The sequence below is a fragment of the Halichoerus grypus genome, chromosome 2, assembly GCF_964656455.1.
Source record: "Halichoerus grypus chromosome 2, mHalGry1.hap1.1, whole genome shotgun sequence".
In the NCBI taxonomy this organism is placed as follows: domain Eukaryota; kingdom Metazoa; phylum Chordata; class Mammalia; order Carnivora; family Phocidae; genus Halichoerus; species Halichoerus grypus.
The window spans coordinates 165,584,294-165,610,827 of NC_135713.1; the positions used below are offsets into that span (position 1 = coordinate 165,584,294).

The 26,534-nt window shown below is 49.2% G+C and overlaps 1 protein-coding gene across 4 annotated transcripts in view; it reads right to left on the bottom strand.

Moving 5' to 3' along the window:
* Positions 1-26,534, bottom strand: part of ABR (ABR activator of RhoGEF and GTPase) — a 171,555-nt gene that overhangs the window by 130,030 nt on the left and 14,991 nt on the right. Inside the window, exon 1 of one of the 4 annotated variants that reach the window (XM_036073029.2) lies at positions 5,235-5,790. The exons of 1 other annotated variant lie outside the window; for it this stretch is intronic. Coding sequence is in view for 1 of the 3 variants with exons in the window: in XM_036073027.2 (XP_035928920.1) it covers positions 155-215 (61 nt within the window). In the remaining 2 variants the exon portion in view is untranslated. Of the gene's footprint in view, positions 1-154; positions 313-4,717; positions 4,737-5,234; positions 5,791-26,534 lie in introns of those variants that run through there. 2 more of the 4 variants (XM_078068095.1, XM_036073027.2) reach the window with 2 other exon arrangements.

The following is a 26,534-nucleotide window of genomic DNA, read 5'->3' on the forward strand; positions in this document are numbered from 1 at the left end:
ACCTCCCGGCCCCCTGGCGCCTGGCCGGCGGTTCCCACAACCCCCAGCCCCGCGCGGGGCTCCCCAGACAAGCCGGGCAGATCGGGGCCCCGGGGGCCGTCGGGGCTCCGAGGCCCGTTCCCGCCCGGCCTCCCCGGCCCGAGAGCACACGTACTGCTGTAGAGGGTGTCGATCCAGGAGAGACGCGGCAGGCCCCGGTGGCTGAGCGGCTCCATGCCCGCTGCTCCGCGCGGCGGCGGTGGCTCCGTCAGATCGGAAACCCGACCCTCATCGCACAACAAAGGAGGGAGGGCGCGGGCGGCGGGCGGGCGGGCCGGCGGGGAGCCGGGAGGGGCGGCCAGCCCCGGAGGCCGAAGTTGCCGGGCGCGGAGTGGAGGCGGGGGGAGGCAGGGAAACAGGTAGCAGGGAGGAGCGAGCCGGAGATGCCGGGAGAGGAGGGGAGGGCGGGCGAGGGCAGGCAAGCGCCCCCGGCCACTGCGGCCCCGGCGAGCCCCGCTGCGGACCCCCGAGTGGCGGCCCCGCAGCTCGCCCGCAGACTAGCAACTTCCCCCGGGGCTGCGCGGTGGCCAGGGGCGGGGGGCGGGGGGCGGGGGCCGCGACCAATCGGCGCGAGGCTCCCGCGCCCCCTCCCCCGCCGCAGCAAACCTCCAGACCCGGTCGGGGGGTGTGCGGAGCAGCCCCAGTCCCCTCGGACGCCTGGGCGAGAGGGGCTCCAGCCCGTGACGGAGGAGTGGTCCCGCGGGGGGGTCTCCGGGCTGCGGCGCAGGCCCAGGCTCCTCTTCCTCCCCTCGCTGGGCTCAGCCGAATTCTGGCAACCCGCAGACTAAGTGCCGCGGGGAGACCTATGGGCCCCGCAGGGGTGACATCACCTGCCACCCCAGGATCTCAAAGCGCAGTTTCTGGGGCCGGTGCGGCCGTCAGGCCCCTCCCCTAGGCAAGCCTGGGGGGCGGCGCTGACGGGGTTAAGGTCCTGCTGCCGGAGGAAAGCCTTGGCCGCCGGGGCACTCTTTCTTTCCAAACCTTAAAACCTCGTCTGTTTAAACACCCTTGCCCTAAAAGCGGGGCAGTTCTGCCCAGAGGGCGGCGGCTGGAGAAAGGCAGGGGGCTGGGGGTCGAGGAGGGGCAATGGAGGACAAACTGGAGATAGGAGAGACTCCAGGATCTTCACTGGGTTCCCCAGGAGACTTCTTTGGGGATCCACAGTTGCAGCCCAGGAGGCATACCTTGCATGCGTAATCACATGTAAGTTGAGGGAAGTGTGGGGTCAAGATGCCTCTGCGAACAGAACCTTTAGAAATAAAACTCCTGGTAAGACCTCCCAACAGCAGTGAAGAGGTTGTTGGGAGGGGGGCTTTATGCCTGTCTCCTGGGACCCAAGGCAACTTTGCTGCAGATTTGGTCCTGTAGGCCTCCTCTGGCCAAAGAGCTCTGAAGGGCCTCCGGCCAGGGTGGACAAGGGCAGGGGGCGCTGAAGTTCCTCTCCTGAACCCAAGAGAAGGGAAGCAGAAGCCTTCCTGGGACTCAGAAGCCTCTCCTGAGCTCTACTGGGACCCACCCACATGGGGGCAGGGCTCCTCATCCTTCCAAACAACCACAGATCCAGTTCTTGAGGAGAGGAGCAGACCCTCACCCATAATGCTGAAAGGAAGCCTGCACCCAGCCCCTGCAGCTGCTTGGATAGAGGCCTCCAACTCACAGTAGGTCGGGTGAACCCCTGGGAGGTGCAGGGGAAGGGTGTGGAAAGCCCCCACAGGTGGCTACCGTGGGTGTTTTTCAACGGTGAGGTAACACTGGCCCCTCCCCGCATCCACTCCCCTCTCCCACATCCCAACTCTCTGGGCTCAGACTCTGGCTCTGTCTCTTTGGCCCCTCCCTGCTCAGCTGTCACCCTCCCACCATCCCTGACTTGCACACAAGCCTGGGAGGACCAAGCAGGCACCTGGAGCTTGGCAGAGAGGGGGGTGTGCATCTCCAATGAGATGCTCCAGAAATAGAGCCAGAATGGGAGAGGAAGCAAATGGGCTCTCAGAGGAACCAGAGGGAGGATGGTGAGGGTGGAGGAGCAGAGAGGGGCCAGAGCCTCTCTTCTTCCCACGTGGAACTCTCAGGAGGCACAGAACCCAGAAGAAAGGTGGAAACAGGAGTGCAGCCAGGAAGGCAGCAGCACTGCCCCCTCCCCAATAACCACCACTTCCACCAGGGCAGCCTGGACCCTCTCTGTATGCTGCAGGGATTTTCCTGACGGCCACATCCCGGCACTGACTGTGAGGAGGCCAGAGATGTATGTTTCTGCGTGAGACACATACATTTGCATACATTTTACATTTTTATCTACAAAGGCTTGAACATGCTATTTTCAGCATTTTCAAGCTAAAATGTTACAGTTGCTCTCCTTAGCATTGCCACAGTTTGCTTTTTTTTTTCTTCATTCTGTCCAATCCCATCCTGGACCTCCCACTCCAGAACACAATATAGGGTACAGGGAGAGAATAGTCTTGGAGGCAATAAGGAGGAACACTTGTAGTAATTAACGGAGAACGTCTGCAGTGCACCTGGCTTGGACCCCAGTGCTTTGCTTACAGGATCATTTCCCTGCGAACCTCACTGCCATCTCAGCTCCCTGCATTTTCTAGATGAGAAAACAGCGGCACTGAGTAGCCCTCCCAGCCCTCCTCCATCTCCACACACCCATCTCCCGAACACTCGTCCCAGGAAAGGGCAGTTATTTCAAGAGGCCCTTGATGCCATTGCTGGTGGCTTCCAGTAGATAGGTAACACCACACAGCCTGACTCTAATCTGGGCTTGGAGACAAGTGTGTGGCCCTTTGAGAACCAGGGTGATTTGAGACTGGAACAGAAGCCTCCAGATTCCTGGCACCGAGGGTGGGGAGGAGTATGGGGAGACCCAGTACCACATTCGAGGAAGGAAGGAGTTAAGGAATCATTCTCATCTGCATTTTGCCAAAGGTTAAGTGCTCTGCCAGCAACCCCAATCTCTCCGAGCCAGGGAGGGCTCTCCTGTGGACAGACCGCCCTGATTCAGCTAAGTGCAGATCTGCCTTTGAACCCCAAGGCACTGAATCAGCACCCAACACACTTCATCCTCCAGGCCCACACTAACCGTTCTCTGTCCAAGCTTTGGGTGAACACTCTCCACCTTTGCCAGCCATCCCTCTGGCCTGTGCACATAGGCCAGCCTTGATGACCACCCTGCTCCTGCCTTACCACCACCCATTTAAGGGGGATTGAAGGGCTGGTTGCCTTGCCCGTAGCACTGGGTGGATGATGAGAGGCTGAGTGCGAAGGAGATATATCCCATTCTGAAGGTCAGCGGCCTTGCCCTTAACTCCCAGGTGCCTTCCCAACGACTCTTGCTTCCACCAGCCACTTAGCCAGATGGAAAAAGGGTAACTGTGCTTACAACCAAAACTCAGTATCGCCACTTTTCTTCCCTCCTCACTGTAGCAACCCAGCTCCACTGTGCACAAGAGGGAGGCCGGGGAGTCCCTGCTTCCTTGATCACCTGGAGGTCACGGAGGTCACGGCTGGTGAAAAGGATGTCCGTTCACCTCTCCCCATGCTGGGGCTGGCAGGGGGCACTAGTGTGCAGAAGCTGGAGGTATAGGTGGGGGTGGAGGGCCTCCGCATTCAAATTAAAAAACAAAAAACAAAAACCAGACTATGATAGCCAAAAAACCAAGACTTTGTACCCTTCCTGCCAGATCTGTTCTTTAAAAGCTGGAACTGCATTTTTTTTTTTTTCCACTGGGGTATCCATAGCACTCAGCCCAGTGGATGACTGAGGCTCAGGCAGACTAAAGCGGCCATAACCACATTGTGCCCCCAGACTGGCCGGACTCTCTGCCCAAAGCCCGACAGACTGGCATTCAACAATACAGGTTGAATATGTAAAATGAATGACAGCTGACATTTGCAGAGTGCTTATTAGGTGTGGGACACTGCTCTATGGGCTTCAGGTAGATTATCTCCCTCAATCCTCATAATAAGCTAACGAGATAGGCACTGCTCTTCTCTCCGTTTCCCAGAAGCAGTCAGGCTAAGCATCGGCCAGCTAGCCACGGGTGACACTTGGAAATGAACTGAGATGTGTATAATCACTGTATTGGGCTGCAATGAGTGAAAAAATGAATGAACAGAATGAAGTTAAACTCAGGGAGAAAGACGCTGGAGCCACAGCAGGAATGCAAGGAAGGCAGTGTAATTCCAGAAACCCTGCCTCCCCCCCGCCCCCCACAATGATTAAGCAAAAGGAGAACTGGTTCTCAAAGCCACATTTACCACAACAGGGCAGACGACTCTGGACACAAGCTGGATGCAATCAATCCAGTGACCATTTCCTGAACTCCAGTCCCCACTGAACCCCACTGCTTCTATACCTTGGGCCAATCTCTAGGCTTTCCCAGCTCAGTTTTCAAATTTGTAGGTGGGTACCCTCGTAGATCAGGTGGACGAATTCCAGGCTTCCTATCTGCCTTCGTAGACCATAAACTCTGCTTCCTAGCAAACCTTGTGGGGCCTGTTTCTGGCTCCTTGCTTCATTTCCTTTACCTTGGTACGGTGAAGTAGCACTTACTAAATTCTGATGCTCACCCTCCCCCCTTGGGCCTGGAAAGCAGGAAATTCCCTAGGCCTCTGCTGGGTCACCTCTCAGGGAGCAGGCTTGGCTCGACAGTTCTATCCTTTGTCCTCTCCCTACCTGTCTCTTCCCAGCCTCCTTACTTTTCCAGAGACAGCCAGATCTTCAGACAGCACAGATGAACTCAAAGCCTTCCCCAATTACTGATTTCTCTACCAAAGTTTTGTGTCAGCTTGAGTCATAAATATCTGCAGCCCTGGCAAGATGTAAACCAGAGAACTGCATTCACGTCCTTGTTCCCCCTCTCAGCGCCGTGGCCGGGACAGGCACAGTGCCATCCAAGTCTCTGCAGCTGCGAAGCTCCCCCCACATCCCCACACAGTTTCCAGAGGCTCTAGTGAAGCCCAGTTCCCCCGGCCACTAGCCATAGTGAGTCCAGCTTCCTGGGCAGAGTAGCTGCCTTGGATTATACTAGGGAAGGTGCAATTTCAGGAGGGTCTCGTGCCAAGCCCCTACAGTGGCTCTCGCCCAACGTGGCTCAGATTGTACCCCCCAGGGGTCAATGTGAGAGGTTTCCTAGAGAGTGGATCAGAGGGCTCAACAGTAGGGGGTAGAGCCCCCTTCCTAATTTACTCACCACAGCATCCCTGTCAGCATCTGGAAAGAGGCCAGCAGAAGAGACGGAAGGATTCTCTAAGTCCCAAAAGCCCAGAGACCAAGTTCAGCGGTTCCAAGCTTCTCAGGTCCGAGTGCAGCAGAGGCCTGCCCACCCTGGGGTCAGAGCTCACAGGCTGCCCCCTGCCCTCCTGCGGCCGCCATTCCCCTGAAGCTGGCTGTGCGGCTTGTTCTTTCAGCCAGACTTCTGCAGAGGCACCCCAGCCTTGTGCTGCTCTGCCAGGAGCTGTGACGCCACCAGCCAGAGCTGGCCCCGTCCCTGTCGGGCCCAGGAATGGCCGCAGGGGCTGAGGATAGGCTGTCAAGGAGACTGGCTCCAAGAGCTGGCCGCTCAACATTCAGGAAGGCAAGGACAAAGGAGCATCAGGGCCTAGGCAGTGGTGCTTGTCATCAGTGGAGTCTTGTTTTGGGGTGAACCATGCAAGTTTGCGGTGTGTGGCCGTGTCTCTTTAAGGACCAGGCCTCTTTAAAGCAAGTTCCCTCTGCAGTCACTCCTGCCACCAGCAGTCCTGCGGCGGACTGCGTGCGGGGTTGGGGGGGGGGGGGGGGAAGTGTCTCCTGAGTGCCATCTGGTGGCCCAACAGAGCAGCTACTCAGCCACCAGAAGGGGTCCTGCCAACTTTGGCCACAGTCCAGCCAAGAGGCCTGGAAATGCCTGTACTAAAATCTCAGCTTCGTCCACCAGATTCTGCACAGAGCTGCAGGTGACCATGGTGAGTAACCAGGCTAGGGAAGGCAGGAGGAACTCCATGTGGGGTCAGGAGACATCAGGAGCCCCATGAGTAGCCTGGGAAGAATAACCATCCCACTGGACAAAAGCTTCTCTAGGATATTCTCCAACAGGGGGATTTTTCCAGTGTCCCAGCTTGCCAGCTTCAGGACCTAAAGCACAGGTGTGCATATCCTGTGCCCGTAAACATGGGAACAGTGGTTCCCAATCAGGGAAGGGGTAGTTGGTACTGCCCCACAGGAAGTGTTTGCAAATGTGTAGGAGCATGTTATTTATGTATTTATTTTTGTAGGAGTATTTTAAAGCCAGAGATGTTAAAGCATCCTGCAAAATGCAGAACTGTCCCCAAGTGTCAAGAACACTAGTTGGTGAGAACACTAGTTGGTTAGGCGGAAATGAGGATGGTTCTTTGGCAAGCTCACACCCCCTGTTCTTTTCCCTGGCATTCTGCCTTTGATGTCCTCTCTAAATTTCATCTTTATAATCTTAGGGGTGGAGAGAGGAAGCGGTCTGGCCTAGGCCACCTTCACAAGGGATGCCCCTACCCAGAAGCTGGGTACACACCTGTAGACAGCTTGCATCGGTGGTCGCGACCCTTGGAAGGGGGAGGCAGCAGCTGGGTGGGTGGCCTAGCGCAGACACTTAGAAACGGCAGACAATGTCTGAGAAGAATCACAGAAGACGAGTCACCCCCTGCCCCCAAGGGACCACCCCACCAATCTTCCCGCATGGATGATTCAACCTAAGCGCTGGCTTTCTCTCCCCAAACTGTCCCAGGACACCAATCTTTTACATAAGGCACTTTCAGGTTCTAGTCATGAAACCTTGTGGCTCCTAATTTCCCCCTCCCCAAGCTCACTGCACTCTGCCCTGGGCCGGTCAGCTTAGTCTCATGAACACAGCCCGGGGCCAGCAGCTGACATAGGAAACCAACACATATGACATGTATTCTAATGAAGGGCGAGTGGAAAAGAACGGAACTCTGGCTGTGGCGGCCGAAGAAAGCCGCGCAGTGGTCACATCCGACCTGAGTCTGTTGGTTTGAGCAGTCCCAGGCCCACGAGGCTGACGTCATCACGCGATGATCCAGTTAGAGGAAGCACTTTCCCAGCGTCCCACAGCAACTAGAACACTACCCACTGCTGTCGGAATGAAGACCCACATCCTTTTGGTGGCGGACAAGGCCCTGTGGCCTGGCTCCTTACTTCCTTTCAGCCTCATCTGGCACAGTCTCCTTGCTCTCTTTTGCATTTTCAGAACTTTTACACAGGATGATAGTTCCAGCTAAAATGTCTGGACATCTCTTGGTCTTCCCTCCGATCTTAACTTGAATATCACCTCTGCTAGGAAGCTTTCCTTAACCACCAGACCAGGGAGGCCTGCATTCAGATTACTCGGTGCTTTTGTAAACGCCTCAATGCCTGTCTCTCCTGCTAGACTGAGTCCCCCACGAGGATTCAAACCACACCTCTCTTGTTCACCACTGTAACCCCAGCACCTTGAAATAGTGGTTTCAGTGAATGAATGAGTACATGAATGAATGGATGACTGAATATGTTCCTGGTCACAAAGACCCTGGAATGAGGGAGTATAGACACTTCAGCCAGCCCAGGTCCTCCAGCTGGAAAAAAAAAAAAAAACCTGTCTGGGCTGTTGGGATGTCGTGACTGGAGGGGTCACGCTCTCTGGACAGACTCAGAAAAAACAACAGTATCCTAGAAGCAGATTTGGGGCAGATGATTGCTCTCTAATTAATTCCTAACTGTTCACATGAAATCCCAACTAAAAACTCCCCAATGCACAGGGCTCCCTCGCCAAGCAGCCAGCATTTAATGCTGTACTCTTTTTTACCCAATCAGACTCCAACATGGAAATGGAATAGAAACCAGGAAATGGTTCAGCCCACTAAGGGAACTTTGGTCTCAATTCTCAAGAGTCCTTCTCCTGGGCCCGCCCCAAATCTGCAATTACATTTGTTTTTAGAGGAGGGAGGCAAATTGTAGTGCTCCTCTGGGAAAAAGCAGTCCCTGGGTGCACACCTGTCCGGTCTCTCCTCCCGTGGTCTGGCAGGTGACAGAATTTGGGAGTCTGAGAAATGAGATGCTGCTGGCCTGCAGCGATGCTGAACTCCCCAGTCCCAGGGGCTGTCAGCTGAAGCTGTCACTCACTGGGTTCCAGTGATGACTTTGCTGCACCTCCAACCAGAAAGATGGGAAATCTTGCTTTCAGCTCAGGGATGGGAGGAGTACCTGGAAATTGATTCTGGGCACCCTGTCTTCCCCAGGACCTAGCTTGAGAGGGTCTTGGTAGACCCCTGGGCAGGCCAGGTACCTACAAAAAAGGAAGAAGATTCCTTTTCATTTTCCCTTCCCTGAAAGAAAGAGACAAAACACCCAATTTTTAGTCAAGGTCTGATCTGCTGGGCTGTGGGTCTATGATGGTCCAGAAAAATCACCCTAGGCCGCTAGGGTCAGTAAACCAGATGGTTAGTCCTCTAAAGCTACCCACCAGCTTCTCCCCTGCTGCCTAGGAAGGATGTTCTGGCATAGTTAATACTTCCAGGTTTCTTCTCTCCCCTGAAATGACCTGGTGGGAGGAGGTAGTAGTTGTCAATGATGGGCAGAGGAATCACAACAAAGGTGATAGCAACAAACACTTATATTGTGATTCCTGGGCTAGGGCTGATCTAAGGACTCTGCATGTATTAAATCACTGAATTATCAAAGTAACCCCTGACAGCCCCAGAATTTATATCTTTGCCCCTCAATACTCCACCGCCTCCCCAACACAAGGGAAAGAGCACTAAACTGAGCACACCATGAGTCCAGGCCCTGGCTCTGCCACTAACTTGCTGTGTGACCTTGAGGACCCCCCTTTCACTCTCTGGACCTTGGTTTCCTTACCTTGACATGCAGGGATGAAAGCTGTCCTGCCTATGATTCCTTGAGAATCTATCGATGACCAGGAAATGGTTTATAAGAGAGGGGAAAAACTTTCTTCTTTCCCACCCCTCAGCTCCCCAATTTTTCAGGACGTCCCATAGGTTTTAAGGGCTAGAAAAGTTATTCATTAACCCATCGAATATTCCCTGAGCTCTATATAAGACTGGGTTCCTTTGCTCAGGGTACTTGTGATAGTGGATTTGAGACATGTCTAGAAGTCCCCAAGAGGCAAGGCAGTGTCTGGTGGGTCCAGAGTGTGATGTGGACAGTATGTTATGGAGGAGATGGAGGGGTCACCACTTTGAAAGGGGCTGACTAACTAAATACTTCTTGGAGGAAGTGTCATTTGAACCAGGGCCTGGAAGGCACCTTATATTTCATTGGCAACAATGGTGGGGTGGGGAGACAGGGCATTCTGGGGGGAAGGAAAAGTATAAGCAATTATGCAGAAATATAATTAGGCAGAAATGGGGGTGAAGAGGGGAACTAGAATGAATACCTGGAAGAGAAGGTTCTTTGGGGAACTGGGGGAGAATATAGGCAGTTGCTAATACCATGTGTGGCCTCAGCATGAATTCAGGGACACAACAGAATTTGCAGCTTTCTTAGGCCTGTCTTTATAAACAAGGGACAACTCTTGCCTGCAACACCAACAACAAAAGTTTAGGACTCACCTCCTGTCCCTGTGAGTTTGTGGGCAGAGGCACCCAGTTACTGAAAGCCCTCAGTCAATGTGTCTCTGGCTTCACCAATATTTATGTTCGAGGCGCTGTGTTAGGCACATTACTTTCACCCTTTTTTCTTTCCAGGCTTATTAAGGTATAACTGACAAATAACACTGGGTGAGTTTAAGGTGTGCAATGTGATGATTTACTGTATGTATTGTGAAATGAACACAACAAGGTAGAGAAAACAGAGGTGTCAGCTCTACGTCCTGCCCATCCAATGTTCACGTCTCCACTGCCCTGGCCCTAAGGAAGAGGACCGGTCTGCTGGGAATGTTCTCAAAAATCCTTTGTGCTTTGAACAAAGCTAGAGGCCCTGGGGGAAGATAGCACCACATGGTGAGGTATGAGAGGCGCACGTTCCTAAGGAAGGATGTTGTATTTCTGAGAAACCTTTCCACAGAACCTCAAAGGGCAAGGGCTCTGAGGAACTTCTAGGCTGGCAGGTTGTCCCTCTGCCTCCTGACCCCTCGGAAGTCTCATGCTCTAGAGACCTCCTTAGATTCTTAGCCATGACTCAGATGAAACCTGGTTCCTCACTCTGCCACCAACCCCCCTCATGGCCCAAAGTCTTCTAGATAAGTGATTGCCTAATCCCTTACTTGCCCCACTGAGTTATTTTCCAGGTTCCTATTTCTATCTGATTGTGCAAGTTTCTTTCCTCCAGGAAGCCACATGCTCATCACATGAGGGTAGCCACAGGTCACCAGCAAATGGGAGAAGGGTGCTGGAAGGGCCCCTTTCCTGGACCCCAGAGCTGTGGGTGGTGGTTCCCCACTCTTCCCCAGGGGCCTGGGACCACCGGAGGGAGACCAGTGCAGGCCCAGATAAGGTCATGCCTTGGTTTTCAGTTTCACCAGAGAGCAGTCCCCGGGGGGGGGGGGGGGGGGGCGGCCTGCACCCAGGCTCTATGCCAGGCAGCCTAAACAGAAGACAGTAGCCACCACTCCGTATGGGCGAGGAACGACACGGTGCCTCCCCTTAGCACCAGCTGGACCTGGTTCCGGGCCTGCTCTGTCCCTCAGATCCCTGGCTCTTGGGGCAAATGTACCCTACTGACTGTTGGAGCAGAACCATGCTAGAGGCTGCTGAGATTGGAGCTTTTGCCGTTCCTGGCTGGCCAGAGCCTCCACATTGGAGGTTCGTTTTCGGGAAGCCCTTAGGGAAGCTGAGCTGGGTTTTTTTTTTTTTTTCTGGAGGTAAAATGACTGCTTTTGTAAAAGAAATCCCATTTGCCTCCCACTATGACTAACCACAGATGAGGAAGCAGTCACAGAGACGTTCTGGCCCCTGCAGCCCCTGGTTTCCTGCTGTTCTTTTTCTTGGAGACCGCACATGGAGCTGTACACGCAAGCAGGCCGCATTTCCTTCCAGGCCTACAAGGAACCTTGACTTCCTACAAAGACCACTAATGCCAACATTCATACACGTGGCAGCACTTCTGCCGATTTCAAAAGGAAGAGGTCTGTCTGGCCGAGGAGAACATGGCCCGAGACACCGACAGAAGCTGACTTCCCAGCTGGCCTGCCTGCTCCTGCAAGCAAAGATGCCTCATTCCAGCGCCGATGCGCTGTCTCCCGTGAAGACCCTCGTTCTCGGGGAGCTGGTGAAGGTGTGGAAGCTTTGCTCGGATGTGGTCGGGGTCACAGACACTTGGGCAAACAAGTTCTTTCTAGGTCTGCAGGAGGCAGGGAAGAACGGGGAAACATGAACTGTGGCCAGGTCCTGCGTCGAATACCCACGCTGCCGGCTCAGAAGCCACACTGCATTAGCACCTGTCATTTGCTCACTTGTATGCATCCCACATGTCATCAAAAGACTATGTAGCAGGTGTGAAGCATATAGGCTGGGTTTTTTTTTTTTTTTTAAGATTTATTTATTTGAGAGAGAGAGAGAGAGCAAGTGGCAGGGGAGGGGCAGAGGGAGAGGAAGAGAGAAACTCAAGCGGACGCCGCACTGAGTGCGGAGCCCCACGCAAGGCTCGATCTCACAACCCTGAGGTCAGACCTGAGCTGAAACCAAGAGTCAGACGCTTTCACTGACTGTGCTACCCAGGTGCCCCTAGGCTGTTTTTCTTAACTAGTGGGTTTATTCCGCTTTTTTACCCCCCTGTTCTAAAAGTAATAAAGCCACAAACACATTTTTTGGACAATAAAAGAGTAAAATGTGCATTAGCATTTTCCAGCCTTTTTTGGGTATGCGTATACACAGTGGGGGTCTTTGCGTAGTTATAATCAAAGCAGCTCTCCAGACTGTACTCAGGAATTTCTCAGCCACTGATCCGTGGCCAGTCCAGCTTTCATTCTCTCTGTGTCCAGCAAGGCAAGTTTTACCTAGATGAACTATAGCCTCACTTTGCTCAGGGCCACCTTGGCCCTAAACACGAAGATGAGCCCCCCAGGGGGAAACTCTAGTTCATCATCCACCTTTGGTCCCTGTACAAGTGAGATGTCTCTGATTCCTTGGGGGAGGGAGGTCTATCACCCGCTAGTCAGCACTGCCCAGGAATACTAGAAACAAAGTCTCATCCATAGTGTCCTCAGTAGAATCTGCTCCCGACAGGGCCTGGGGACTCTTCCTTCCTTGGGATTGGCCAGGGCTATATTAGTGACATCAGGCCTTTAGCAATGGAAACTGAGGAGGAGTGGGGCAGGGGGGAGGGAGGTGCAGGGAGAATTGTAGAGAAAAAGTTGGGTTTGAATTTGCCACCCAAACCCCAACCTGTGATAGGGACAAAGGAAGTTGGGCTTGCTCTTGCAATCTCAGGAGAACAGGAGAGAGATGTGCTTATCAACCTTTCTCACATCATGCCACAGGCAGGAAATGCCCGTGTCTGCACAGCATGCTAGGGCAAGAGTCTGAAACATCAGCATTTCCTCACACCTTCAACACATTCTAGGAACACCGGTTGGGATGCTCTGGGAGAGGGAATAGGGAGAGAAGGCCCTTCTACTTTCAACAAACCTCCCAAGTGGCCACAGGCTTCCTAAGCATTTCTGACTTTAGAAGCCCCCACACTGCCAAGATAAAATCAATGAAACTCCCTCTAAGGCAGCGATCCTGGTCCCCACAGCCAATGAAAGGAGGCAGTGGCTGGGTGATTTCCCCTGTACACTCCATGGGACTGAGGCACGCTTCCCAGGACACCTATCTGCTGGGCATGGCTGCTGATAAAATAGAATTGATAGCCTAGAGGAGAATGCCCTGGCTTGGGCCAGGCATTAGTTTTGCCAATCTTGTCAAAAGGTTTCTGTTTCCTGGCTCAGGAGTTTGCAGGCCTACCGGCCAAGGCAGAAACTGATAATTACTTAAGAAAAGCAGAACGGCCAACATGAGAGTGGCTCTTCTCTGGGCTGGGTTAGCCCATCCACCCATCCCAGGTGCAGGGGAAGGGGGGGGAGGGACACCTGCTAACTCCCCTGGGCACTGCTGCAGAAAGCTCCAGTTCCCTGCATGCAGCAGCATCCCCCAAGGCCGCTCACATCAGCAATAGCCTCATGGGGCCAGCTTCTGGGGCGCTGCTGTTCCGGATGCAGAGTTTAATGGTCAGGATGTGGGTTCCAGAGACAGAACAGACCTGGGTTTAAGACCTGGTGTCCTTAATTCAATCTTTCTGGCCCTCAGTTTCTTTCATTGTAAAATGAGGATAGTAATGGTAACTGCCTTATTGGAGGTGGCTGAAATGGGAGAACAGATGCTAAGACACCTGGCCGGGTGCTGGCTCCATCTACTCACTCAGCACCGTTACCTATCACCATTATGCTGCTTGAGCTTTGCACATGCATGCGCACACACGCACGCACACGGTACACCTCTCTCCTGAGGGCCAAAGCAAGGCTAAAAGTGAAACAGCCCCCCACCCCCGCCAACATTACAGCAAACCTAGTAAAGAGATACTGTGAGATGTACTGAGGTTACCAAAGCCAAACCACACCCTTTGTTTTCCGTACGTGTCTCATCTTCATTGCAGAGTTAACTCATTCGCATTTTGTAAAGAGTCAAAGCAACCCTATTCCCTATTCAGAAGTGTGAACACCCCATACTTTGCTATTCAACAGCTGCTAGAGCAAGAAGAGGAAGATCCATCTAGAAAAATATAATCCCTTCGCTGTAAAGTCAGGGCTGTCAGGCTTGAGAGAGCCAGGGGCTTCTAGATGGGTAAAGGTCCCTGAAAGACCTCCAAAAAGACGGAAGCTGAAAAATTCAGTTCAGGATAGACTTTCTTGACAAACAGAATTTTCTCCAGGACACCAAGTAGAGCACCCTCCTTTGGCAAAAGGGAAACAGGTCTGAAATATCTAAGTGTGTTCAAAGAAAATAAGATATGTGGGTAATTTTATGTTAGAATTGTAAACCTTGCGGGGTGCCTGGGTGGCTCAGTCAGTTAAGCATCTGCCTTCAGCTCTGGTCATGATCTCAGGGTCCTGGGATCGAGCCCAACACCGGGCTCCCAGCTCAGCAGGGGAGTCTCCTCCCTCTCCCTCTGCCCCTGCTCCTGTCCTCGCTCTCTCAATCTCTCAAATAAATAAGTAAAATCTTTTTTAAAAAAATTGTAAACCTTGGATTATCCAGAGTAAACACTATATCAGAATGTTGAACTAAGAAAAAAAATTTCTTAGAAATTAATATATACCAATACACACACACAGACACAGACACACACACACACACACACAAATGATGAGGCCACATTTAAGGGCATTTCCCTGGTGGACAAAGAGCCCAACTTCCCAACCCTCTTCTGAAGGACCTCCGGCTATGATGTGCCCATCAGAGTGTATAACACCATCTTCATGTTTCACATATTAGCCCTTGGTAAATGTTGCATGAAATTTGATGATCCTGCTAGGAAAAGGAAGATGATTCATAACATCTATTCCTAATCCACAGACCCTTGATGAAAGCCTGCTAGGTTTAGGGTTTGAAACACTGGGGCTGGAAACAGTTGGTTTGAAGACAAATGGCCCTCTTATTTAAACGAGGAGGTTCCAGACGCCTGCAGAAATGGTAAATTCAGCTCTTCCTTGACCCCTACTAGTTCCTCCATTAGTCTGTGTTTGTAGCGGGTCCTGGTGAGGCCCCCTTGGGTGGGGCTTCTGACCGCAACTGGGGTTCCCAGACAGCTCCCGGGGGCGGGGCTGGATAGGGGCGGGGCCGTAGGCTCCTGGTCTCGAGACAGGGCGCTGCAGCATTTAAATGTGAAATGGAGCACCGGAGCTAAACCTCGCAGGCGACCAGAGTTGCCTTCACCAGCACGCATGATTAATCCAGCATCAAATCAGAAGTCCCGTGGCGGCCCGCTGCTCGAGGACCCCGGCGGGGGAGGCGGCCTCGGTTTCTGAGGTTTACGCAGTTATTGAGATGCAAATGTATTCAGGGCTGGGGCCTCGTTTCTCTAACTCGCGCGGGAAGGCAGATGCCGAAACCCTCCGGGATCTGCCTACACCCTCTGCACCTTGCGGGGTGAAGGGAGGCCCAGACTCTCCCTGCTGCGGGGGGAAGGGACCGGCCAGGGAGTGTGGCATTCGCGTGGGTCCCGCCGCGCTGCAGCCGAACAACTAGCCGCGAGCCCGGACGTTCCCGGAGGGGCTGGCTGTAGTGGGAGGAGCTAGCTCCAGCCTTTTATTCAGGCTTTGAAACAAAACAAATTGATCAAAGAGTTTCCGTTTCCTGGCCTCGGTGTCAGATCCACTGGGGAAATCCCTGGAGCAGAGGGGGAATGAGCGAGAAAGCTCAGGCGCACCTGTCTTAGGTGCCAGGCCAGCCTACTTCCTCTCGGCGTCAAGGCAGGAGCCGCTGTCAGGGTCTCCGGGATTTCCCCCAGGGGCACTTGGGGGAATTGTGAGAGTCCCGTGCACCTGAAAACCTTTCTTGGAAGCACTTCAACGATGTCTTTTCACAGGGCTTAAAACGTCCTAGCAAAATGGAAGATCTGAAATCCAGATGAGGGTCACCTGAAATTCAAATTATCAGGCAAGGGCTTGCTCCCCCAGGTCTCCAAAAGGACAACTGCTAAAGGAGAATGTAGCTGAATGGGAGATCCCAGTGTCCTTTAGACTCCTTCAGACCGGTTTGGACTTGTAAGAAATACACCACTGAGCAAGGCTCATTCATTTATTTTTTTTCAAGACTGGTGCCTCCATCTTCTGAGAAAGAGGCACTGGCTCTTTTCAAAATGAGAAACATGGGTTCAAACTAATTAGCTGTGGGCCCCTTGGCACATTACCCTACTTTCTTAGGCCTCGGTTTTGTCATCCATAAAATGGGTTAATAATACCAACCTCTTACGGTTGTGAGAACAAATGAAACAATGCACAAATGAGATACAGTATTTGTATGTGTTCCATAAAAGGACTGGAAAAATATATTATCTACGACAAACTGTTGACTGCAGGTTCTTTCTGGAGAGAGGAGTGAAAGTGGTGGGGATAGGTGCCTGGAACTGATATGTTTTCTTCCAAAGACTTCAGTACTGTTTTCAACTTTTATATTAAAAATACCTTTATGCATAATACGGGCACTGCCTCATGGTAGATACTCATGTTAATTTTTAAAGCTGAGATCTCAATTCTAACTTAATTTTCCTTTGGGGCTTCTGGTTCAAGGTGGAAGACTGAGCCCATGGAGGTTTTTTGTATGTTTTACACCATTATAATAAACTTGTCATATGCCTCCTCCTCTTAGCCCAAATCTCTAGACATGATCTAAATCATGTATTAACACAAAACCTATAACAAGGTACCCTGACACAGGGTACTCTCAAAGACCATGAATTCTAAGTAATCCCTGAAAGAAGGGGATAGGAGTATCAGATGGAAAGAAGAAACCACATGCCCAGGAGGGGACTGCTGCCAAAACAGTGGGTAAGGTGGGGTCCGGGGAAGAAGTAGATCCTGGAGCAGGAAAGCATCAGGGGAGCTATCTGGGAGACCAGTAGAGACAAGGTAGGAGGAGCACACAGGCAGTTTAGCACCCCCATGCCCCTCTTGTCCCATCCTCCCTTCCCCAAGACCCAGAGCCCAAGAGGCTCTGGCTTCAGCTGCCTTTCTCACACTGTGGCTTTTATCCCATTTCTGGCTCATAGAAATGTATATCTCATTTTTGGGCACAGCTATACCTTTTGAATTAAAAAAAAATGTTTTATCTATATCTTTGTTTAGAGTGGAGGGATAAGCTTAAAGCATGGATTCACAGCAAGAACTTGATCTAAGTTTGAAATGATTGATTTTCATTTAAGTCCAAATATTGGTTTGAGAAGAAAACCGGAACAAATTACTAACCTTAAAAAAAAAAAAGGTTGGGACGCCTGGGTGGCTCAGGTCACCATCTCAGGGTCCTGGGGTTGAGCCCCACCTCAGGCTCTGTGCTCAGTGCAGGGTCTGCTTGAGATTCTTTCCCCCTCCTTTTCCCTCCACCTCTGCTCCTCCCCCCACTCACGTACTCTTTCTCTCTCTCTCTCAAATAAATAAATAAATAAATAAATAAATAAATAAAATCTTTTAAAAAACTGGACAAGTATGCAAAGATCTAGATATGAGACTCCATTGGCTATAAAGGTAGGGGCTTCTAAACCTCTACAAATAGAAAATGCTCATGTTCTATAAACTGTTCTAGGTCATAGAAACAGATGGGAAGCTACCCAACTAATTTCATGATACTACCATAATTCTGACACTAAAACTGGATAAGGGTAGCAAAAGAAGAAAACTATAGGTCAATATTTCCTATGCCATTGATACAAATGATCTTAACTTGTAAGTAGCATATTGAATCTAGCAATGCTGTTTTTTTTTTTAAGAAACAAGTATTTTTTTAAAACAAACAAAAAACAGAAAAACAAATGTTTTTTTAAAAAACAATTCGGGGCACTATGCTTGGTTGTGCAGGATGTACACTGCACAACTTGCTGAGGTGTGAATGAGTTGTTTAGTGCACCACTCAACCCTGTATATCAGACCAAACAGGATTTAATCCCAGGAATATAGGCCTAGTTCAACATTAGAAAATCTATTTGTGTAATTCACTGTATTAATAGATTAAGGAAGAAAAAAGTATAGGATTATCTTAACATATGTGAGAAAAGCATTAGTTAAAACTTAACACCCATTTCTGCTTAAAAAGAACTGAAAAAATACTCCCAGAAACTAGAAATACAAAGAACAGCAGGAGCTCTGAGAGTCCTAAATTCTTCCTGGGTTGGTGAAGATTCCACATACAAATTCTTTGAGGTTATCCTCATTGGTCCATTCCATAAAGCTATCAGAAGAAATCCTGACACCCAGGTCACCAGACCAACCCACCAGCACAGGTTTATGCCAGGGCTGACATCTGCAGGCTGCAAGAGCCATGACCTTAGAAAGGGTCACAAGTTCCACCACAATATGGGTGGTTCTCACCATGCAGCTTGGAGAAGACACAATACTCTCCAGCTTCACCCTTACCACTAATGTAAATAACGTTTATAAAATTCTTACCTAATAAACAATTTAGGACAGTCAAAAAAAAAAAAAAAAAAAAAGAACAGCACATTTCTTAAGTAAATCTATAATCAGCATGCTGTTCAATGGTAAACTGTTAAATGTATTCATATTAGATCTTAAAAAAATGGGTAAAGGATATCACAAAGAAGAGGAAATAGGAATTGTCAAAGAATATAAGAAAAGATACTGTACCTTATTAGTAATTGAGGCCATATGTATATTGAGATGCCATTTCCGTCCATGAGATTGGCCCAAATGAAAAACAGTAACAAATGTTGGGGAGGGAGTAAACAGGTTCCCCCAAAAAGTATGGCAAAGAGTCTAAGCTGGAACAGCATTTTTGGAGGACAATTTGACAATATCGATTAATATTTAAAATGCACATGGTTTTCAACTTCGCGAGTCCATGTCTAGATCTTCTCTAGAGAAATATTCACACATATGCACACATGGGTTGTGTATATGGTTTTAATTGTGGTATTGGTTGGAATAGCAGAAATTGGGACACCGTGCCAGGGATTAGATTTATCCCCTTTGCCTTTTCTCTAGAAAAGAGAAGTGCCCTCCCCCCAAAAATGCTCTTAGAGTCACAGACCTTATAGCCTTATAATTCCTTGGGCATTGTCTTAAATCAGCCACTTTGGAACACTGACATCAGAAGAGCCTGTTTGCTGCAATCTAGGAAAGATGGTGTAAGAAGACCCCCTGAGTTCGGAGGGCTTAAAAAGAGAAGTTCTCCAGTCCCCCAAGATGGGTCCCCCAGGGAAAGGAAATAGTGGTGATGCTAGAACTTGTCCTCCCGGCCTTCCTGGGCAAATGAACACACGGGAAGCCACTCTGTCGATAGCTTAAAGGAACTAGGTATCAGGAGCAGGTGTCCTCCGAGGAGCTTAGCACTGAGGAATTAACTTTTTCCTGTCCCAAGGACGGGCTGTGCTGTGCATTCCCATACCACCTCTGTGTCCCAGGGTCACCTGTTGGCCTGTGCAGTGAGAAGTCTTTCCTGCTAATGAGACTCTAGTTCTCTGCCAGTTTGGGTGTAGTAGCACTGACCACTGCCCCCTCTTTGACTCTAAGGGAAAGCCTCAAGAGGGAGCTGCTGGGATGTTCGCTGGTATGCATGTGGGCACTGGAGCTGAAGAAACAGAGAAAAACGTCAAAGGATGTGAAGATTGTGAAGCAGGTATGACGACTTCTGTAACCATTGGTCAACCTGCGAAGACGTGGTTGTTACCGTTCGGTGTTTGAACACAGTGGTTACCGACAGTTTTATAAAACCCTTCTTTGTGTCTTGGGAGACAGTTAAAGATGGCAAGCCCTTAGCCCGGGTCTCTATTATATTCACATTCCTGTAGTGCAAACCTGTTGGCTAGCCCGCTCCCACAGTGCAGCTGAAGGGTCTTGAAGCAGAGGTCTGAACCCTTTCCCCAGACGCATGTTTGGCACAATGCGGGTGTCAATGAGGTTGCTTTAATGGTGGCTGCATCCCTTTGTCCTGGAGAGAAGGGGTTTATGGTAGCCCAGGATTGATCTCTCACGGTCATGAAACCACACATACAATGATTTGCTCTCTGAAACCTGCTTTGAAGTGGATGATGTTTTGTTTTGTTTTTTACAGATTTATTTATTTATTTATTTTTAGAGAGAGGTGGGCGAGGGGCAGAGGGAGAGAGAGAGAGAGAGAATCTCAAGCAGACTCCCAGCTGAGTGCAGAGCCTGACGCAGGGCTTGATCTCACAACCCTGAGATCATAACCTGAGCCAAAACCAAGAGTCAGGCGCCTAACCAACTGAGCCACCAACGCGCTCCATGGATGATGTTTTATTGTCCAAATCCTTCTCTTTTAACCCTCTAATACTTGGTAATTTAGATACTCCATAAACATTGAGAATTATGGTAGAGGTATTTGTTGACCTTTTTTATTGATCAGTTTGGAGGTTAATAAGCACTCCATGTTATCTGACTTTAAAATCCGAGAAAAAGTTCCATTTATTAAAGCCCAGCACGTTTGCTTAACTATTTACAAACTCAGCAGATTTATAAATTGCAGAGAAGTGGTTGTCTTAACTCCACATTAATCTCTGCTCCCAAGGAGAAAACACACACAGGTATTTCATGCCACCCACCTCTAAACCAGTGAAGGCTGATCTCTTTGAGACAGGGAGAAAGTAGAGGCAGAAAGTAATGAAATTCAGAGAGGTAGAAGCTCAGCCCGTGTTGGGACTTTCAGGCTGCCACTTGTAACCTGGGTTGAAAGATGTGACCCCACCCCACTGCCCTCCTCCCCCGAAGCTCAGCAGGGGGAATGAATGTGGGTGAGCATTCCAACTTGGAACCCGACACCTTCAAACACCATGATCGCTATCTGGGGGCAGCAAGAGGGTGACCTACATGATTCAAACCACAACCAGCCAAGTGTTTTGAAATAGTAGATCACAATGGACTTCTTTGTAACACCGTCCAAGTGTCGCTCAGCTTGCTGATGCTGTGTTTGCTCTCAGGCCAAAGGTCATCCTGGGCTGCTTCTTCCCTCTGACGGCTTACTGGCTCCTAACACAAATGGATTACTTTATCAACTGTCTGGCAACTCCTTATCTACTCACACACAAACTCAAAAGGCTTTTCCCTCCACATTTTGCTTAGGAGCACCTAAAGTTCTTAAGTAAATGGGACTTTTTTTTATGGCTTCCTTTTAATGTCAACCTTTGGGGCTGTATGGACAGAAAGGGTCTTACCAGACATGTTCCAGCAATTCCACTTCTGGGTATTTACCCGAAAGAACGGAAAGCGGAGTCTCAAAAATATATTTGTACTCTACGTTTGCAGCAGCATTATTCATGATAGCTAAAATGTGGAAGCAACCCAAGTGTCCATCGATGGATGAATGGATAAGCAAAATGTGGTATAGACATACAGTGAAATATTATTCAGCCTTTAAAAAGAAGGAAATTCTGGGGCACCTGGGTGGCTCAGTTGGTTAAGCATCTGACTTTGGCTCAGGTCATGGTCCCCGGGTCCTGGGATCCAGTCCTGCATCGGGCTCCCTGCTCAGTGGGGAGTCTGCTTGTCCCCCTACCCCTAGTGTTCTTTCTCTCTCTCTCAATCGCTCTCAAATAAATAAAAAAAAATCTTTTAAAAAAATTAAAATAAGGGCGCCTGGGTGGCTCAGATGGTTAAGCGTCTGCCTTCCGCTCAGGTCATGATCCCAGGGTCCTGGGATCGAGTCCCGCATCAGGCTCCCTGCTAGGCAGGGAGCCTGCTTCTCCCTCTGCCTCTGCCTCTCTCTCTCTCTCTGACTCTCATGAATAAATTAAAAAAAAAAAAATTAAAATAAAATAAAAAGAAGGAAATTCTGACATGCTACAGCATGGATGAAACTTGAGGACATCATGCTAAGTGAAATGAGCCAGTCACAAAAAGACAAACACTGTGTAATTCCAGTTACATGAGGTACTTACAGAGTAATCACATTCACAGAGACAAAAAGAATGGTGGTTGCCAGAGGCAGTGGGGAAGTGGGGGTTGGGGAGCTATTGTTTTATGGATATAGTTTCAGTTTTGCAAGATGAAAAGAGTTATGGAGATGATGGTGATGATGGTTGTACAACATTATAAATGTATTTAATACCACTGAACTGTACACTTAAAAATGGTTAAGATGATAAACTTTGTTATGTGTATTTCACTGCAATAAAAATTTTTGAAAAAAAAAGGGGATGTAATGTAAATAGCCTCACCCTGTTTTCCATATTTGATGGCAATTATAGTAAAATTTCCTTTTTGATAAAACAAACTATAAAAGTGTACATGAGGGGCACCTGGCTGGCTCAGTCAGTGGAGTGATCGACTCTTGATCTCAGGGTTGTGGATTCAAGCCCCATGCTGGGTGTAGAAATTACTTAAAAATAAAATATCTTAAAAAAGAAAAAAAGTAAAAGAAAGTGCACATGAAAAACAATATAATAGTAACAACAACAACAACAAAAAAAACCCCCAGACATTGACCACTACCTCACATCAAGCACTTAACAAAGCCTGCTTAACTTCAGGGTGCTGGGCTGGCTGCCACGAATCCCCAGGACTGGCTAAAAATATAGATTCCAGGTTGTGCCCAGATCCACTGGGATTCCACTTCAGTGGGCCTGGGCACCAGGAATCTGTCTTTTTACAGTGCTCCTGCAAAAGACTCTGACTTGCAGTCAGTTCCTTACCTAGATTATTCTAGAAGTAGAAGAAGAATAATTTAGTAACTTCCTCAATCATTCTTTCAGGCTAATCAGTACACATTTGTCAAACACATAAGACACATAAGGCTCAATGGCAGATGCTAGGAAAACAGAGGGTAAATAAGAACATGAGTTATTATTTACTGAGTGCTCACTATGCATCAGGCTGAGTACTTACCATGGATTATTTCATTTAATTCTTTTTTTTTTTTTTTAAGATTTTCTTTATTTATTTGAGAGAGAGAGTACATGAGCAAGGAGAAGGGCGTGTAAGGGTGAGGGGCAGAGGGAAAGGGACAAGCAGGCTTCCTGCTGAGCTATTGATCCCAGGACCCTGAGATCATGACCTGAGCTGAAGTCACATGCTTAACCCACTGAGCCACCCAGGCGTCCCACTTCATTTAATTCTTAACAATATTCCAGGAGGTATATGCTATTAACACATCCATTTTACAGATGAGAAAATTGAGGCACAGAGAAGTTAAATAACTTTTTAAAGTCCTCATAGCTAGTAGTAAATGTGGCTCCGGGGTCTGCACTCTTGACCACCATAAGCCAGTCCCTGCTTCCAGCAAGCCTTGTGAAGTGGGGGTAACATGGAAATTACCATAATAAAAGACAGAATGAAACAAATGTGAAATTGAGACACAAAGACAAGTGCTGGGAGAGGAGCCATAGCCAGCATGACAGGTTTGGACTCAAGAGGTTTTTTTACCCTTTTGCCAATCAGCTGAAGTAGTGTGAAATTCCCCAGCAAATCCTTGAATGGAGCCACAAAGAATCAGTAAGAGTCAACTCATCTGACCACAAGCAGAGATCCAGAGTTTGTTCTAACACACATTTTTCTTTGAGGTATGACACTAAACAAGCTCTATCTAGCCCAGGGACCAAGGAAGAGAGCTGGCTATTTCCACCTCTCAGTTTCTAAAACCCCTTGCTTTTGTAACGTGCTCGGGGTGTGAGTCAGGTCAGCCTGCGAAGCGGTCAGACAAAAAACTGCCGATTCTGTGTTTTCTTTCCATTCTGTGACTACAACTGATTCACCTCAAGACTGATTGGCAGGGACCAAGAAAGATGTCAGTCAATCTGGGAGCCAGGGAGCAAACTAATTAAGTCTGAATGAAGGTCACTGAGGTCACTGTCCTAGGTCATAAAAGTTCTGTGCTGGCTTCTCGGAGATTGTCCGCCAATTGCGGCAAAGACGCTGTCTGAACCCCACAGTGATCTCACTTCTTCAAAGATGTGACAGGCCCTGTGGTTCCAAAGAAACAAACTGGTTAAAAGAAGGCAGTGTGTGGCAATTTCTATTTTGAAGCAATGTGAAGTGCTGTATAGGACATCTTTTTGTTTCTTTTTTCCTTAATCCTAAAGATTAGCTTTTAAAGGGTCCCTCCTAAAAATGTACTTTGGCTTTCATCAATTTTTTAAAATTTATGATACATACATTTGATTGTATTATATATACATACACCTCCTCCACGAGTAACTGCTGTAACAAGCTTAAATTACCTACTTTAACCCAACTTAAAAGAAGTAAAAAAAGAGAGATTTAAGATTTGAATATAAAAATTCTGATTGTAAATGTCTTTTTCCTCTAAGTTGGCCTGCTCTCTCAATGAATATATAAGCACAATGACTAAGTTGCCTGTCTCTCCAAATAAGTAACTCAGATGAAATGTTACTGCCCAAATCTAATTTTGATACCCTAAATCAATGCTCTTATGGTATATAGGAATTTGAAGTGTGAAATTAAAAATAAAAAGGTTGGGGGCGCCTGGGTGGCTCAGTCGTTAAACGTCTGCCTTCGGCTCAGGTCATGATCTCAGGATCCTGGGATCGAGCCCTGCATCGGGCTCCCTGCTCGGCGGGAAGCCTGCTTCTCCCTCTCCCACTCCCCCTGCTTGTGTTCCCTCTCTTGCTGTGTCTCTGTCAAATAAATTTTAAAAATCTTTAAAAAAATAAACTAAAATAAAAATAAAAAGGTTGTTTCCCTCCTTGTTCCCACAGTAAACCAGACAAAAAACAAAAAGGCAGTCACCCTCCCTGAGCTAAAAGTAGCAACAAAGAAATAAGCCCGGGGAGATGTTGATTTGGGGCGTCTTTACTATGACTGTGGTGGCAAAGGCAGCTGAGGGTCCACCAAAGATTCCTGCCCCAGCCCCCTTCCCAGAGCATGGCTGTCGCAGGGAAGCAGCTGCCTGTTAGGGGCCACACTTGCCAGGACCCCTGAGTCTAAGAGGGGACACAGGCCTTGTCTCTGCCAATGCAATGCAAGCGAAAGAAATGGGTATCACTTCTGGGTTAAGAAGAGTTAAGAAGCACGTGTGTCTTCCCTCTCTTGTTTGCCCAGTACCCTCTGGAAGCTGAGAACTACCAGGACCTAGAGGAGGGCCCATGCACAAGAGCCTGGGAACCTGTGTTCTAAGTGGACCACGGGAAGCAAACCTGCGCATCAGGAATGCCTGCATCCACTGTCACGAGAACCAGAAGAAACTTCAGCTGTTTAAACCGCTGACATGTTGGAGTTGGTTTGTTACACCGGGTAGCACTATTCTGATGGCTTACTCCAAGGTGCTGAGATTAGGGGCTGGAGGAGGGAGGAAAGACTTACTAGTGAGTGAAGACGCACACTAGGAAAGAAATAACATTTTCTTCTTCCATGGAAAACTCTTTAAGACAAGGACTATAATCTCAGAGGCCAAAAACACTAGGCCAGTAGCTATCATCACCTAAGCAGCGCTTATGATGTGACAGGCAGCCCTAAGCGCTTACACTAACTCACTCGGTTCTCACCCATTTATTGGGCAAGCTATTAATATAACCCCCAATTTGCAGATGAGGAAACCGGGGCCCACAGGAGTTAAGCAATTTGCTTAAGATTCTAAGGCTTGTACGTGGCAGAGGCAGGAGGCCAGGCAGGCAGTCCGGCTCCAGAGTCTTGCTTGTTCGCTACAGGATACACACACCCCTCACAATGTGAGTGGAAAACAGGACCAGACGAGAGCTGAGGCGATTAGCAAAATCATGCCCGGTCTGAAGGGGTCAGCTGTTCAGCACAACCTGATGATTTCCACAGGTACCTGAGATCTTCCCATCTTTCAAGAAAAGCCGGAAATCCAGATTTTCATGGAAAGTTTCCGGATTTCAAATTGTTTCCCTTTTGTTTTAAGCTTCTGCAGCCCCAACAAAGTGCCCAGGCAGACCGCATGTGACCCAGGGCCGGCCACCTGCCTACCCGGCTCTCAGGGTAGCTGTCTCCCAGGGCTGTGCCGTCTCCCGCTTGCTCAAAGGCCCTGGGGAGTTCTGAGTCTGGCAGCCAGAAGGGGAGTCAGCTCTGCAAACAGCAGCTCCTTCAGGCCCATGGATATGAATAATTAATTTCTGTTTTCTCACTGCTGGCCCACAAAGGTTACCAACGAGCCCAGCATTCAAGGAAGCAGCTCCGTCCCCTTCTGAGACAATGAGGACAGGCATGGAGGATCCTGGGGGTATTCAGGGAGCCCCATAATGAAGTCCTGAGTGGCGGCCGGGGCTCAAAGGGAGCCGGCGGCTAGCGGCCAGGGCCTGTGTGCGTGCTCCCTGCCTGGCTGCCTTGGTAGGGCCATCAGAGCGTCCGAGGCTCATTAGAGACGGACACTCTGGGGCTTTCACTGCTATCAGCGGGAGGGGGGCTCTGAATTCCTCAAGATGCTTTATAATGAAACAAAAAGGCGCAATTATGCAGCCAAACTGAAGACAAGGCAGCTGCATACAAAGCAGGGCTTTCTCCATAATAGGACCAACCTCAGCGAGACAGTGCCGAGGCCTCACCTTCCTCCCTGGGCTGCAGCTGTGAGGCATCCGTAATTGGATGCTCCGCTGCTCGAGCTCTTGGACTATTCAAACTGCAGGATTTCCAGAAGCCTTGGGTTTCAGTTAAGGATATGCCCAGGCAACAAGAGGAGCCACGTACCATTTTTCACCCTTACTATTTCAGCAATACGTATGGCCAAACCAGTAATAACTGTGATGATAACAGTAAAATTAACCAGCACACATTGTATACTGTGTGTCAGGTGCTTTTCTAAGAGCTTTATATATTAAGTTATTTAATCTTTACACCAACTTAATTTGATATTGATATCATGTTATTATCACTCTGTCTACAGATATGGAAACT